The 15,977-nt window shown below is 33.4% G+C and overlaps 1 protein-coding gene across 1 annotated transcript; it reads right to left on the bottom strand.

Moving 5' to 3' along the window:
- Positions 1 to 7,365: 7,365 nt before the first annotated feature.
- Positions 7,366 to 14,292, bottom strand: LOC141457068 (uncharacterized). Its single transcript, XM_074133582.1, has 12 exons — positions 14,102 to 14,292; positions 13,813 to 13,978; positions 13,603 to 13,732; positions 13,029 to 13,158; positions 12,564 to 12,692; positions 12,402 to 12,434; positions 9,778 to 9,948; positions 8,618 to 8,783; positions 8,416 to 8,545; positions 8,096 to 8,225; positions 7,635 to 7,763; positions 7,366 to 7,510 (listed from the first exon to the last, which is right to left on the bottom strand). Exons 1-12 carry the CDS (start codon positions 14,231 to 14,233, stop codon positions 7,463 to 7,465), a joined length of 1,494 nt encoding a protein of 497 aa, XP_073989683.1. The 5' UTR covers positions 14,234 to 14,292; the 3' UTR covers positions 7,366 to 7,462.
- Positions 14,293 to 15,977: the final 1,685 nt, after the last annotated feature.

The following is a 15,977-nucleotide window of genomic DNA, read 5'->3' as shown; positions in this document are numbered from 1 at the left end:
TCATGTCTCTTAGTTCTTCCCCCTTTATTAAATATAATAATCTTAGTCTTACCAATATTTACCTCCAATTGATTTAAGGTGCAATATTTAGACAATACTGCAATTTTTTTGTTCAAATCTCTCTTACTCTCCGCCATTAAAATGAGATCATCCGCATAAAACAGGCTTAAAACGTCAGATTTATCGTCAATATTCACCCCCAAACAACCTTCATTTCTGAAAAAACATTCAAAATCACTTAGGAAAATGTTAAAAAGAAGGGGGCTGAGGGTCTCACCCTGTAATACTCCTTTTGACACACACATTTCTGGCGTACAACCGTCAGCAGTACAAATCTTGACGCAAGCTTTAGAGTAGAGATCCTTTAAGATTCTAACTAGTTTGGCACTGACTCCCAGATCATACAACTTCTGCCAAATTAAGAGATGTTGAAGAGAATCAAAAGCCTGCCGAAAGTCAACAAAGCACACAAATAGTTTCCTTCCTGGTAGCCGGAGATGAACTCCAATAAGTGCAGCAAGTGAAAACAGATTATCAGTACATCCGCGACCCTTACGGAAGCCAGACTGGCATTCAGGCAATATACCCAAGTTCTCAACCCATTCCTCTAATCTGTTCTTAATAATCTGCGTAAAGATTTTAACAATACAGTTTATAATTGCTATCCCTCGATAATTGTCAGGGTTGTCCTTGGGGCCTTTTTTGTGTATCATTGTTAAAGTAATTTCACCCCAACGCTGAGGTACAGTTTCTCTTTCTAGTACTTTATTGAATAAAACGTTCAAATACAAAAGCCAGTTTTGAGGGAGATTTTTAAACATTTCGTATTTTACATTATCATTACCAGGAGTTTTTCCATTTTTACTGGACATTATTGCACCAGTAAGTTCACTAAACGTTATTTCTGTATCAAGAAAAGGATGGCCTGCTCCGAAAAAGTAAGGTGTGAATTCACATGGTTCGGTTTGGTACCGTTCTGTTAAATATTGGGCCCAAACATCAACTGGTAGCTGTTCTGTTTTAGGTCTTGACCGAAATGTATTAATTGTCTGCCAGAACAACTGAGTGTTTTTACAATCAGACAGCTTCAACAAACAATCAGATTCATACATTTTCTTCTTTCTTTTTAAAAGATTTATAAAGTTTTTCTTTATCTTTATATAATTTGCCCTGTGCTCTTCTGTAAAGTTACTAATTTTACATATCTTTAAACTCTGCTTTACAGCAAGTTTAGCATGTACGCAATCAATATCGAACCATGGTTTATTTGGTTTAGTTTTGTTACTAAAAGACACAGATTTAATCAAATTTAATTCATTAAAGACTTTGTTCATAGCATCCAGTAAGTTATTATATAAAAGTGTATTCGGAAGTGTAAAATCTATTGCCACTTTGGGGGAGAGAAACATTTCATTGTTAAAGTTTACAGCTATATCGTTATTCCATGTAATAAATTCCTTCTGTACTGTTTGACGGTCAAAATTATTGGTTTTAACTGAATAATCAAGTATGATTGTTAAAGGGAAATGATCGGAAGCAGTTACGAAGTTGTTATTCACCTTAAAATCTAAACAAAAATCCATATGTTTAGTATCGCAACATGCAATATCAATAACGCTGCTACCCTGTGTTCCGATAAAGGTAAACTGACCGGGAGAATCACTTGCCGCTCTTCCGTTTAATACTGCAAAAGATGACTCCTCTAAGAATTCTATTAATTGTTTCCCTTTAGTATTGACACAAGTATCTAGACTCATTCGTGCTCCTGAGAAATTGCATTCATCAAAAACTTCTTCAGAACAACCAGCCAGATTACCAATACGGCAATTAAAATCGCCACAAAACAGAATCGGACAGTAATAGTAATCAGAAACAAGATCCTTTATTAACAAATCCAAACAATCTAACAAATATATTAAATCAATACTTGGTTTAAAATAAATTAACCCCACGATAAATTGAATGTCTCGAAGATGAATTTTAACAAAAATCCAGTAATTAGAAATATTTATTATATCATAACTATAATAATTTTTTATTGCAAGAAGTAAACCACCGCTTGCCCGACCTACACTTTTTTCTCTTAAGGCATTTGAAAATACAAAATTAAACCCATCGAAGAATTTATAATTAATATTAATATTTTTTTCCAACCATGTCTCAGAGAAACCCATAATCTCATACTGATCATACCAATGAGAAAAATCCTGAATATTTTTAAAGCCTTTTAAATTCCAAAATAAAACCTTAGCTTTATTTACACGATTCCTTAGTTGCTATTCAACAGCTGACTCACAAGAAGAGGTTTTCTTCTTTTTTAATACTTGTTGAGTTTTCTTTCTTTCAGTAGTACCAAGCCATTGCTCCAGCTGTGTTCCTAGTGGCGTAGACGGACGACTAGAGTCCTCAGTTGGTATGACAGCATCATCGGAATCCCTTGCACTGGTGCGCCTACGTACTGCTCCTCTTCTAGGTGTACTTCTCTTCTTTGACTTTGCAGTTCCACCATTCAGTAAATTCTCGCAGTATACCCTTTTTCCATTTAAAACTAAATAATTATAACCAAATTTTACGTCTCTGTTTTCCTCCCTAGCTTGTTTGTAAAATTTATTGAGAATTTTTCTTTCCTCTCTAATATCTTTTGGATAATCCTCCATTAAAAATAAATTAGAACCTTTTAAATGTGCTCTTTTAAATAGTATATCGTTACGTTTCCTCTCGGACTCAAATTTAAGCAAAACGGGCTGTTTGGCGGAAGTTCTACCAAGTTTTCTAACATAAACCAAATCATTTTCAGTGCATATTACATTCAGATTAGTGTTTATTATTTTTAATACTTCCTGCAAAATTACCAAATTATCATTAGAATTGGTCTCCATGCCGCACAAAACAAGATTTCTACATCTAACTTGTTTTTCTAAGATTTTAATTTTTGTATTCTGTTCCTTACAGCTACTTTTTAATTCACTATCTACCTTTTTTAGTGAATCAATTTCACTTCTCATGATTTCAATTTTGTTATTTGTTTCAGTAACTATTTTTTTAACATCATCTATTTTACTCTCATTATTGTTAATAACTATTTTTAAAGAATTAATCGCCTCGAGAATTTTATCTGTATCAGTCATTATGTGTTTCTATTACTATTACAACAACCGTAAGAAAATGTAGTAATTTGAATTAAGAAATTTATATAAATTTCTCTATAAATGAAAAAACAAAATTTTCAAATAGTACGTTATTATTTCTCCAAACAAATAATCACCAATACAGAGTATAATAACAAAAAATAATAAAAGAAAGAAATATTTTTGTGGAAATAAACAAATTCAATCTGATACAAAGACAAATATATATCCCTATTCGTAATGTTATTTATGAAATGTTTAATATTTATTTGTTAGTTCTAAATAAGAGGTAAATATTTAGGCAGAGTAGCGACCAAAGTAACTATCCCCACTACACATCTCCCACCACATAAATTCACTAACCTGATAGAAGTGATTTAAACAATTTTTAGAGTTTTCAATTTGAGAATTTTCTGAATCCTTTCGGTAGAATTTCTTAAAACTTTGCCAACTTGAAGTTTATACTTTAAACCAAATACGAGTCGATTTTCACAATCCAAAACTCACTACAAACTGTTTTTTTTCAAAAAAAAAACACAGAGCACTTTATTAGATGTTAACTGTACGAGCTCTACACACTTAATATTAATCAAAATAATAGGAAGTAAGCTATGCGGTTAGCGTACTGGACTCCCACGCGGAGGTCCCGGGTTTGAATCCAACTGCTGACCCTTAGATTTTCTCTTGCGGTGATGGACAGTGTTGTCTGTAACGAGAGAACACTGTCCGGAGGCTGGCAATGCACTGAAAAAAGCTCCGAGCGCCAATAACCTTAGATGTTGACGCGCCTTAAATCATTAAAATAAAAAATTGGGAATAGCGGGTTCACACAAACTAGATTATTGGTTTTATAAGTGATCTTTTTGGACATAATGAACACTCACAACTGTCATTTATCGCCGGATGAAAAATTGAATTAAATGATTTTGAATCGTAAAACTTTTCTTTAGTTTCAAAACCTTTATTTAATAGGTAAAGTAACTCTGGATATAACAGATTATTTTGAAAGCAATAGGAAACAGGGTCTCGGGTAGTTGACGCCCATGGATAAGAAGTGTCCTTATTCATAAAATTAAGCACTGGAAAGTTTGTGCAAGGAGTTAAATGTCGTAGGATACTGTAAAAAGGGATGAAAGAGTGTAAGAGGGAGGTAAATTTTGCGCAAGACAGTCAAGAGGTTACAGGAAGTCGTTTAAAGAAGTACGTACGTCCCCTATTCACGAAACCTGTAACCTATTCTGGGAGGATATTCACTCGCCCGGAGAAATGGGAAATGAGAAATGGTTTGGATAGGTAGTAATCAGTGCAGAAGCTTTGTGTATACTTTAGGGAGTCACCTTAAAAGACAAATATAATTAGCAACTTGTTTGTTCTAGGAGGTAAGTTGAGAATATTAAGTTTAGTGGCTTGGGGGTGGATTGTGCTTTGGCCGGTGAAGTATAAGCGGATCTAGAGCGCTTATGTAATGCAAAGGTAGGCTGTTTAGGGAGGAGGGGGGAATGCTTCTGAGAAGGCTGAGCCTCTCTGGGGTGATCTGAAACCCTCTTGTGGCCTTCTCCACTAAATACTGTTGCGGCAAACTCGTATTCTTCTACATCACCATCAGCTTAATGTCCGCCAGCTGTCAGTTTTCTTCAAAACTTGTTTTTCCTAACGTTTAGCACATTTTCCACATCATCATACCGTGTTAAGTCTTAACCTGTTCAAACTTACCCCGTTGACAAAAAAACGTCTGGTCTTTATCGGTAGCCGAGCGGTTATAGGCTAGACCCGCAAAGCTAAGATGTATTGTTGGTTTAGTAGGTTCGATTCCCTGGTCTAGGCCTTGGATTTTATTCATGATTAATATGAGAAATTGACTGTAAAGTATGTTTGTTAGTCGCCTCCGTCCGCGACACCTAAATTTGGTAGTTGGACGTTAAGCCTGCCTGAAAAAATAGGCAATTACTTTACTTCTTTTACTCATAAGCTCAAAATTAAGAGAGACGGTTTTTTATGGCAGCCTAAAATTTTTCATTTACTTGAACTCCATTTTATGGCTCGAAACGTGAACCAATTCTCCCCTATCCCAAATACCCAAATACAAAAAACTTTTCCTTATAAATATTACGTGTTTTTTTTGGAGTCCGATTTTTGCTGTGTTGAGTCCACCCAAAACGTTAGAGATTTTTTTAACTTCCTTGTAAAGTAAAGTACGTAAAAGTAAATGCCTAATTTTTGAGGCAGGCTTTACGTCCAACTACCAGATTAGGTGTCACGCACGGAGGCGACTAGCAAACACACTTTACTATAAAGTTCTCTTATTAACCATTAAATAAAATCCAAAGGCCTAGACTGGGGGGAATCTAACCCAGTACCACAATTCATATTAGCTTTGCAGGCTTCGCCTCTAACCGCTCAACTACTGTGGCGCCTCTTCCTTGTATTTCTTGTTGGAGATTATAAATTCCATTGCTTCTATATCACTGATATTGAGTTTAGAGCTTTCGGAGATTCATGATTCTCTGAAAAAAAGACTCTGAAGATGCAAGCAGATCCGAAATCGGTCCGATTGACTGAAAACAAATGAATAATTGACAATAGCAAATATCATTCCCACCTTTCTAGTAAATAGTCAAAAAGCGCGACATCACTTGTGTTTGGTTTATAATGATTAGTTAAACAATATATAATCTAACAAAACAATGTTAGTATCTAGGGGTGCTAGCATATATATAAATCAAACAATCATTAATCAAGTTTAATACAATGGAGCTTTGGGAAAGTTTAGATGTTCCATCATGGTCCATCATGTTGCTTAGTAACGTCCGACAAAAGGAACCTTCAGTTATCTAATGTGTATTAAATCAACTGTCCAGAGAGTTGGCAAGGAAGACCATTGATCACCTGGTGGTGAATTTGGCAATTAATTTCCCTTATTGCGGAGTAAGGGGGGAACAGATTGTGTCAAAGTTTGGGTAATTAAGTTTTGGGATTAATGCTTTTGGGAAACATTTAAAAAAATCTGTAGAGACTTAACTGCAAGTCTCAAGTTCTAACTCAAAAAAATTGAATTGAATGTTTATTGCATTCTGGGGCTGCTTCGGATTTGCATCCATCATCAGAGTTAGAGTTCTCAGTTTGATTAGAAATTGCGCCGTCACTTTCCATCTCATTTCAAAGATATTCTCCAGCACTGCAGCAGACATACTTAAACAAATGTTTTTTGGGTAGAAAAACGGAAAAATTTTCAAAAAGTTTAAGAAAAATGGAAAAGCCTTTAAAGAAAAGTGAAACTTCAGGCTAAGGAATTTTCTCCTACTCAAAATTTTTAAGCCCTCTATAATAAAAGATCATAAAACATATTACTGTACATCATACTGAAATAGTACTTTACATGAAAGCCCACTTCCCTTTATGAAGTCCACTTAATTGAAATATTACTGAAATTTTTCAAATAAAAAAGAACAAAACCAGTCTGGGCTACGAGGTCCTTAATTTAAGAAAAATTGTTGTCATTATTTTTGGGAAATTCTAGAAAATGAAGTGAAAAACTTATTAAGGTGGCTGCCACCTGTTAAGGAATTGGGAGGCTTTTGAGGGGAGACACAATCGAACTATAAAAGTTACTATTTTTTTTTGCCTTTGTTTTGGCATTGGCTTTGGCCATCGTCTAGGACAGTGATGGCGAACCTTTTGAGCTCGGCATGTCAAAATTTTGGAAAACCCTACCTAACTTCTGGTGCCATGTCAGTATAGAAATATTCATAATTTTTTGATATTTGCAATCATAGTAGTAAAATAAAAAGATTTATTAAATGACCCACTTTATACCCAATTGATCTGAGGAAAGTTTGCCAAGATACTTATTCTCAATTATTACCGTAATTTCTTCAAAGTACTCGCTATAATATTTAAAATTATAAATAATTTTTTGTCTCTGTCAATGCGTGTCACCCAAAATGAGTTCGCGTGTCACCTTTGACACGCTTTTCATAGGTTCGCCTTCACTGGTCTAGGTGCTTATCACTAGAATATCATTCACTCTCCATTCTTACTTATAAATACATTCGCTTCACACATTCATCCCTCCACTATATACAACTATTTACATACAAACCTACAAGTAATGGATGTAGCAGTACTCTATATTCCTGCCATCCTCACGACTTTTTACTTAATTCGATTTTACTGTCCATTTTCTGAAAATCGAATTTTCCGAATATAGGTAACCTCAAAACAGAAACAAAAATACTAATTTTCTTTTTCTTTATAATTTTATTGACACTTTTCTCCTTTAAAGATACTGATTATAATAACCGAATTCATCATTTTGTTTGTTGGCCTCTATAGGCTCAACCAGTCAGTACTTCTTCAGATGATTGAACGATCAATTCAGATATCTGAAACAGAAATATACTATAATTATTATCTATCTTTTTGAGTTCCATCTTTTTTTTTTACTACAACTCAATTTGAGTACAACTTCTTCTAAGATACTCAACATAACAAAATAAAGAAACTTACGTTAACATTCTGCGGAGTACTTAGTGCGAAAACTATACAATTACTTATGTCTTCTGGTTGTAAACATGGATAACCATGACTTAAATATTCTTTGGTCATAGCCGAGGCAACGAATCCCGGGCTGATGCTCTGCAAAGTGTTATGATCGAATTAATAAGGGTGCTGCAGCTTAAGTTGGCATAATAAGTCTTTGTAATAAAAAAATCATTGTACGATTTGGAAGGATTTGCATAAATCTTATTTATCTAAGTTTGCTGCACTTTGCGATTTATTTTAAATGCTAATTTAGTAAAAGAAAAGCCTTAGAGCTTTGTAAAGCTTTACTGAAGGTGGGCGAAGCTGCTTCATGGATTAGTTAAAGCCGTTTCACTATCTGGTTATTACCATACCATTTTAGATTAGAACTATCTTATTTTTAAAATGGTTCAAAGGTTATATAGTTACAATAACTAATTACTTACAGTAACCTGTATAGGTAACTTTTCTTTAATGAGTTCACTCCTTGTGGCAAAGGTGAGTGCATTCACTGCATGCTTTGTTGCTGTATAAGCTCCAAATGTTGGCTTGCTTGGTAGTAAATGCCCATGTATGCTGGAAATAACATGCGTAATTTAGTCATGCAAAGATGCAGCCCTAAATTGATGGTTGCATTGACAACAAGATATCCAGGATCCGGGTATCCGGGATCTCCAACTGGAAATCCAGCTAAACACTCAGCTAATTTCTTCCCTTACCAAATCTCTTATTGCCTACTTTTCTTAGAATAGAAATATTGATTCACCTGCAGATGTTTATGATGTGGCCCATTTTCACATTACGTTTCCTCATAGCAGTTGTAACTTCTCTTGTGCAGATTGATAGTCCAATAACGTTAGTTTCGAACATCTTAGAGATTCCTTCACCAGTTCCACCTGAAGTTTTGTTTTTAGTTTGTATCATACAAAAGTAGTGCACTCATTTTACACAAAGCTGTTAGTACTTACTAATTAGTGGTTCTGGAAGCAAGATCCCAGCATTATTTACTAAAACGTTAATTCCACCCCAATTGGTTTCTATCCAATCGATGGCAGCTTTTACTTCATCAACTTTTGCCACGTCACACTTAAGAACTTTGATGGATCCGGTTTTATTAAGCTCTTTCTCTAATTTCTGAAATTAGTGATTTTTTTTAGTATTTAAATTTTAAGTTATGGTATGATCCTGATTTTGCAGATTCTGTTCGATACTAAAACTGCCTGAAGGAGCGGAGTAGACTTTTCTTTAAGGTTTTCGTGTCCCTGAGGGTAGCCCGATTAACGTTTTTACATGTAAATCTTTGTGCCTCAATCCATGTAATATTTTGTTTATCTTAGTTATTACATTTTGAAAAGTTAGATCCCACTGTACTCTCACGTTGTACTCCTTCTTTAAACCAACTTGGGTACCTGATTAGATCACAGTCTTAGAGGCTAACAAATTGGACCACTTTTCCCTGAGTATAAACCACCTTTGCACCAGCCTAACTAATCGTCCGCTATTTGTTTATCTCTTCTTTCACACGAATATTTTTAGAACTAACTTTGCACCTCATTCTGAGATATTTAGACCTTCTCTCTCTTGTTACGTTTTTGTTGGTGAAACTCAGGCCCCAATTTCTCGTAATGAGGAACGAAAGTAGTATTTTGAAGTGTTGAAGAAATGTTTATTTTTATTATTATTATTTTTTTAACAAGTTTATAAATTAATTTATTTTGGAATTCAAATTAAATGTTTATCCAGTTGAATCTAAAATGAATTAAAAGACCAATTTAATTGAGTTAAGCACTACTTACGGGGGCTTAAAACTTTATTTCATTTACACAGTTGAAGAAAGTGGACCAAATTAATCCCGTTCTGCCATACCCAATTTTGTGCGATATTTGGACATGCAACTCCCTCAAGATCGATGTACGATATGTATTTACTGTAGAATGTGCAAGCATTGTATCTTATCTAATGCTAAGTTAAGATGTCTCACCAAATTAAGCTTGAGAACTTTGCAAACTTTTTTTTTTTGTTGCAAAATGAAGTTTATAAAAAGTAAATCGTGCAAGTTTGTTTCGTGGTTTTCAGTTTTTCTGATCATCATATTAAATTTAAATAGATTCAAGAAAACTATTCATACCTTAATTCCATCCAAACAGACATCCAAAGCGGCCACTTTCATGCCATGTTTGATCAGATCTTCTGTAAGAGCACGTCCAATACCGGAAGCAGCGCCTGTAACCATGGCTACCTTCCCAATCCAGCGTTCCATCTCGATTTCTTTGGTAATGACGTTCTTAGTAGTGATTAACTAAGTAAAATGACTGGTACATGCATTATTTTGTTAGTTTTATATACCTTTCTAAGAGATATAATTGTAGTTAATGCTTTATGATAATTGGAAAATGGCATTATCATAATTTTAGGGCAATGGACAGCTGATAAAATTTAGAACCTTGATTATTCACTTGGCATTTGACTCTAATTGCCCCTCATTTATTTCTAATTAGTTGTAAAATTGCAACAGCGTAAAATATTTTTTTACCTTTTTCTTTTTGATTACGTCAAAAATATAAGATGTTTCTAGGTATATAAATAAATGAAATAATGAAACGGTCGGTTTTATTGAAAATGATCAAAAACGGATTTATCATTTCTTTGAACTTCTTTGTTTTAGTAAACAACTTTTTGCCTAAACTCGGAATCGATTTTTGCTGAATAAGGTGTCATTGGATTTGAAATTTAGTGTAGATGTGACGTTTGGTAGTCTTAACGTTGTAGATCTTCAGGGGGAGGAGTTAGCCCTACATATACGTAAGACAATACCGAAAATAATGAAAATTATCCTAATTATTTCCGATATCCGAATATCGTTTAAGTGGATATTGTTCACAATACAACCATGGAATAAATAGAAAAATCTATCCTATGTGACACTAAACACTTTAACGAAAATGTTTACCTTAAAAAGGGTTGATTAAATGACAAAAGGTACACAAATCAACCAATACCCAATTCTTCATTCATGCTGTAGCTCGTAATTTCAGCCAAAAAGAGACGTCCGGTAAAGCTTATTTTATTCAAAATTTGTTTCTAATTTTTTTTACGCCATTTTCCGGAACTGATTTCTCTTGGTACTATTACGGCTTTTTTTGAGGTACTTTAACATTCGTCTGTGAACAATGTATTCGTGAATCCATACCAGAGGTGCTAATTAAGAGCAAATAAACAATTCATTGTAGTTTTTGAAAATTTTATAACAATTGATATCGTTTAAGTTATTTTACTGCATTAAATTTCCATTTGAAAGCGTGTTCTTTCAGGCGAGCTCTACCTTTCCAACTACCAAATTAGGTGTCGTGCACGAGGCGAGTAGCTAACATACTTTACTATAAATTTCTCATATTACCCATTAAATAAATTCCAAAGTCTAAAATAGTGGAATCGAAACATCTAACCAACAATACATCTTAGCTTTGCGGGTCTAGCATCTTAACCGCCTAACATACTTTACCACAAATTTCTCATATTAACCATTAAATAAAATCCAAGACCTAGACCAGGGAGAATCGAACCCAATAAACCAACAATACAACTTAGCTTTGCGGGTCTTGCCTACTCGCGCTTTAGTGCATTTCTTTAATTCTTAAAATATCTTCCGCAAAAGGGAACGTAAGTTATTGAATTGTAATTGCTAGTTATTGCAGTTAGAAAAAGTAATTGTATTCACACCAACTTTTTAGTAGCTATATAACCTAATATTTGATAATATATTTAGGACAACTTATATCTCTCTAATACTTTAACTTTGTAAAAATTATAATTGGGCTGAAATTAGTTAAAAGTATTTTTAAAAAGTGTAACTAATTACTTTTACGATGTCTACTTCTTGGAATAGATACTGTAGTTCCAGGATTCTATCTTCTTATCCAAATTGCGCCCTCTTTAATATTGCCAAAAATTGGTCGAAGAACTTTTCACTCGAACACTTGCAGCATCCTTTCATCTTTTTTTTTTTTTTTTTTTTAAATTACCCTAGCTTCGGAACCATATGTTAATACAGGTCGGATCAGGATCTTATAGAGAGGCACCTTTGTATTTTTTTGATAAAAGGTTGCTTCTCATATGCTTTATATAGCACTTAATGCCCAATATAATCCTATTTAATTCTAGGGATATATCGTTAATCTTAATCTTAACTTTAATCTACATTCAACATTATTATTTATTCTATGATAAACGATTGATTATTTTTTCTAATAATTATGCAATGCACGATCAATATCTTTAATAAAAGATCATAAAACATATTACTGTACATTATACTGAAATAGTACATTAGAGAAACGACTGCTCGGGCCAATTCTCTTTAAGAAGTCCTCTCTATTGAAATATTGCTGAAATTTTTTAAATAAAAAGGAAGAAAACCAGTCTGGGTTATGAAGTCCTTAATTTAAGGAAAATCGTGGTCATTATTTTTGGGAAATTCTAGAAAAAGAATTGAAAAACTTATTAAGGTGTTTGCTACCGGTTATGGAATTTGGAGGATTTTTTTGGGGGGACACAATCGAAATATAAAAGTCCCGACTCGATTTTACTGACCATTTTCTGAAAATCGAATTTTCCGAATATAGGTAACCTCAAAACAAATACAAAAACACTATTTTTTTTTTCTTTATAATTTTATTGACACTTTTCTCTTTTAAAGATACTGATTCATCATTCATCATTTTGTTGGCCTCTATAGACTCAACCAGTCAGTACTTCTTCAGATGATTGTACGGTCATTTCAGATATCTGAAACAGGAATATACTATAATTATTATCTATCTTTTTTGGGTTCCATTCTTTTTTTTTACTATAACTCAATTTGAGTACAATTTCTTCAAAGTAAGATACTCAACATAACAAAAGAAAGAAACTTACATTAACATTCTGCGGAGTACTTAGTGCGAAAACTATACAATTACTTATGTCTTCTGGTTGTAAACATGGATAACCATGACTTAAAAATTCTTTGGTCATACCCGAGGCAACGAATCCCGGGCTGATGCTCTGCAAAGTGTTATGATCGAATTAATAAGGGTGCTGCAGCTTAAGTTGGCATAATAAGTCTTTGTAATAAAAAAATCATTGTACGATTTGGAAGGATTTGCATAAATCTTATTTATCTAAGTTTGCTGCACTTGGCGCTTTATTGTAAATGCTAATTTAGTAAATGAAAAGCCTTAGAGCTTTGTAAAGCTTTACTGAAGGTGGGCGAAGCTGCTTCATGGATTAGTTAAAGCCTTTTCACTATCTGGTTATTACCATACCATTTTAGATTAGAACTATCTTTTTTTTAAAAAAAATAGTTCAAATATTATTCATTTACAATAACTAATTACTTACAGTAACCTGTATGGGTAACTTTTCTTTAATGAGTTCACTCCTTGTGGCAAAGGTGAGTGCATTCACTGCATGCTTTGTTGCTGTATAAGCTCCAAATGTTGACTTTCTTCGTAGTAAATGCCCTAATATGCTGGAAATATCATGCATAAATTTGTATAAACCCTAAATTGATGGTTACATTTACAACAAGCATTTGTGATTATTATTTCGGGCGAATCTAATACGCTGCCACTAGCCACTTGAGCTGGGATGGCACTTCATACTCTGTTCTTTGCTGGCAAAAGCAGGATGAAGTTATAGGTTATGGAAATTCATCCCCCCTTATTTCGATCTAAACATGAAAACCAATCTAAGCCTAAGGTGATTGTTACATTAAAAAAATAATAATAATTTCTTCAATCCATGATATAAAAATCCTAGCCAATGTCTATCACCGAACTGTGAGTTGTAAGAAGCTCTTAGAAAGGCAGGTTCGAATCCAGGATCTCCAACTGAGAATCCAGCTAAACACTCAGCTAATTCTTTCCCTTATTTCTCAATGTCAACTTTACTAAGAATAGAAATATTGATTCACCTGCAGATGTTTATGATGTGGCCCATTTTCACATTACGTTTCCTCATAACAGTTGTAACTTCTCTTGTGCAGATTGATAATCCAATAACGTTAGTTTCGAACATCTTAGACATTTCTTCACCAGTTCCACCTGAAGTTTTTTGTTTTTTGTTTTTGTTTGTATCATACAGAAGTAGTATACTTATTTTACACAAAGTTGTTAATACTTACTGGTTAATGGTCCCTTAAGCAAGATCCCAGCATTATTTACTAAAACGTTAATTTCACCCCAATTGGTTTCTATCCAATCGATGGCAGCTTTTACTTCATCAACTTTTGCCACGTCACACTTAAGAACTTTGATGGAACCAGTTTTATTAAGCTCTTTCTCTAATTTCTGAAATCATTTTAAGTTTGGGTATGATCCTTATTTTGCAGTTAAAAAAATAAATCGTACAAATTTGTTTCAGTTTTCTGATTACAATATTAAATTTAAATAGATTAAGAAAACTATTCATACCTTAATTCCATCCAAACTAACATCCAAAGCGGCCACTTTCATGCCATGTTTGATCAGATCTTCTGTAAGAGCACGTCCAATACCGGAAGCAGCGCCTGTAACCATGGCTACCTTCCCAATCCAGCGTTCCATCTCGATTTCTTTGGTAATGACGTTCTTAGTAGTGATTAACTAAGTAAAATGACTGGTACATGCATTATTTTGTTAGTTTTATATACCTTTCTAAGAGATATAATTGTGGTTAATGTTTTATGATAATTGGAAAATAACATTATCATTATTTTAGTGCAATGGACTGCTGATAAAGTTTAGAACTTTTATTTTTATGTTGATATTTGACATTAATAGCACCTCATTTGTTTCTAGTTTAGTTGTAAAATTGCGGCAGCGTAAAATATTTTCTTTGAATATTTACTCTTGGTTGGTTTGCGGCAATTAATGTTTCAAGATACGAAATAAATAAAATCCTTACACAATATATTTACGTATATTTATTTATTACGTAAGGTTTTGGGGGGTTTTTCCTCTTAGCCATGGAGTTTGACATAGAATATAATACATAAATGTCAAAAATAAAAATATACAAAGTAACAAATTTAAATTTATGAAAAGAAAATTATATCATCTTTTTCTTTTTCTTTCTGTCTTACGTCAAATCTTAATTTAGCCATTACAGAAATTATAGAAAATAAATAAAAGAAAAATCTAAGGTAGTTTTGGAAAATTTTTATAACAATTGATATCATTTAAGTAATTTTGCTGCATTAAATTTTTTATTCGAAGTCCGCTCTTTAACGAGGGCTTATGTTAAATTAAGTGTCTGTGGACGGAAGCGACTAACAAACATACATTACTATAAATTTTGAATATAAACCATTAAATAAAATCCAAGGCCTAGACTAGTACCCCAAGACATCGTAGCTTTGCGGGTCTAGCCTATATCCGCCTAATATACTTTACTATAAATTTTGAATACAGGGTGTCCCAAGCTATATGGATAACGACTTTTTCTCGGAAACTAAGATAGCTAGAAAAAAACTAAAAAATACGTGTTCCCTTAGTTTTTTGTTAGGAATCCAAATTTACTTTGTAAATTTTTTTTGGTGCTGCCAGAAGCGAGATACAGGCACCAACTTCATTTTTTCAAATGGGAAGGTGCGGTTTTTATTTCAGAAATAGATTCCTCTATTTTTTTAAAGAAAATATTACATGAACGATTTTTTTCTGTGAGCGATATTTTAGAAGTTATGAATGAAAACATGATTCTTATTATAAACGTCAAAATGATAATATTATAACGGTTTTTTGATTAAATAAGAAGAAAAGTACTATTTTATTATAAATTTTACTCCTCATTAATATTACAGATCATGCTCGAAATGGCGTCCAACATTAGAGATGCATAGACATGCATTTTCCTGCCAATTGCCCCTTACTGCCAAAGAAATAGTTTCGGCTTTAACCGAGTTACAGGTATCTATTATTCTCTGCTTTAGTTCATCTACAGATGCAATTCCGGCTTGATTCTGATGCACCTAGATTTAGAAATGCTTTTCGATAAGCAGAAATAAGGAAAGAAAGAAAAACGTTATGAATAATCAACTTGTTTTTCAGGTATCCCCAAAGGAAATAGTCCATAGGTGTCAAATCCGGTGAGAGAGGTGGCCACTGAATAGCCTCCGTGATGGATATAACACCATCAGGCATGTAAAGAGATATCTCGATAGGAAATTTGATGGGCTATCAAAAAGCATTTCTAAATCTAGGTGCATCAGAATCAAGCCGGGATTGCATCTGTAGATGAACTAAAACAGAGAATAATAGATACCTGTAACTCGGTTAAAGTCGAATCTATTTCTTTGGCAGTAAGGGACAA

This window comes from Rhodnius prolixus, unplaced genomic scaffold, assembly GCF_049639745.1.
Source record: "Rhodnius prolixus isolate KJV_2025 unplaced genomic scaffold, Rpr scaffold_10, whole genome shotgun sequence".
NCBI classification, from domain to species: domain Eukaryota; kingdom Metazoa; phylum Arthropoda; class Insecta; order Hemiptera; family Reduviidae; genus Rhodnius; species Rhodnius prolixus.
The sequence above is the reverse complement of the archived record's forward strand: the minus strand, read 5'-3'. Positions and strand labels throughout refer to the sequence as shown.

Coding starts and splice junctions, on each gene's coding strand:
- LOC141457068 (XM_074133582.1), bottom strand. CDS start 14,233: ATGGAACGCTGGATTGGGAAGGTAGCCATGGTTACAGGCGCTGCTTCC. Junction 13,733..13,812: donor GCTTAAGGGACCATTAACCA/GTAAGTATTAAC, acceptor AAAAAACTTCAG/GTGGAACTGGTGAAGAAATG. Junction 12,435..12,563: donor GTACTCCGCAGAATGTTAAT/GTAAGTTTCTTT, acceptor TTCCTGTTTCAG/ATATCTGAAATGACCGTACA.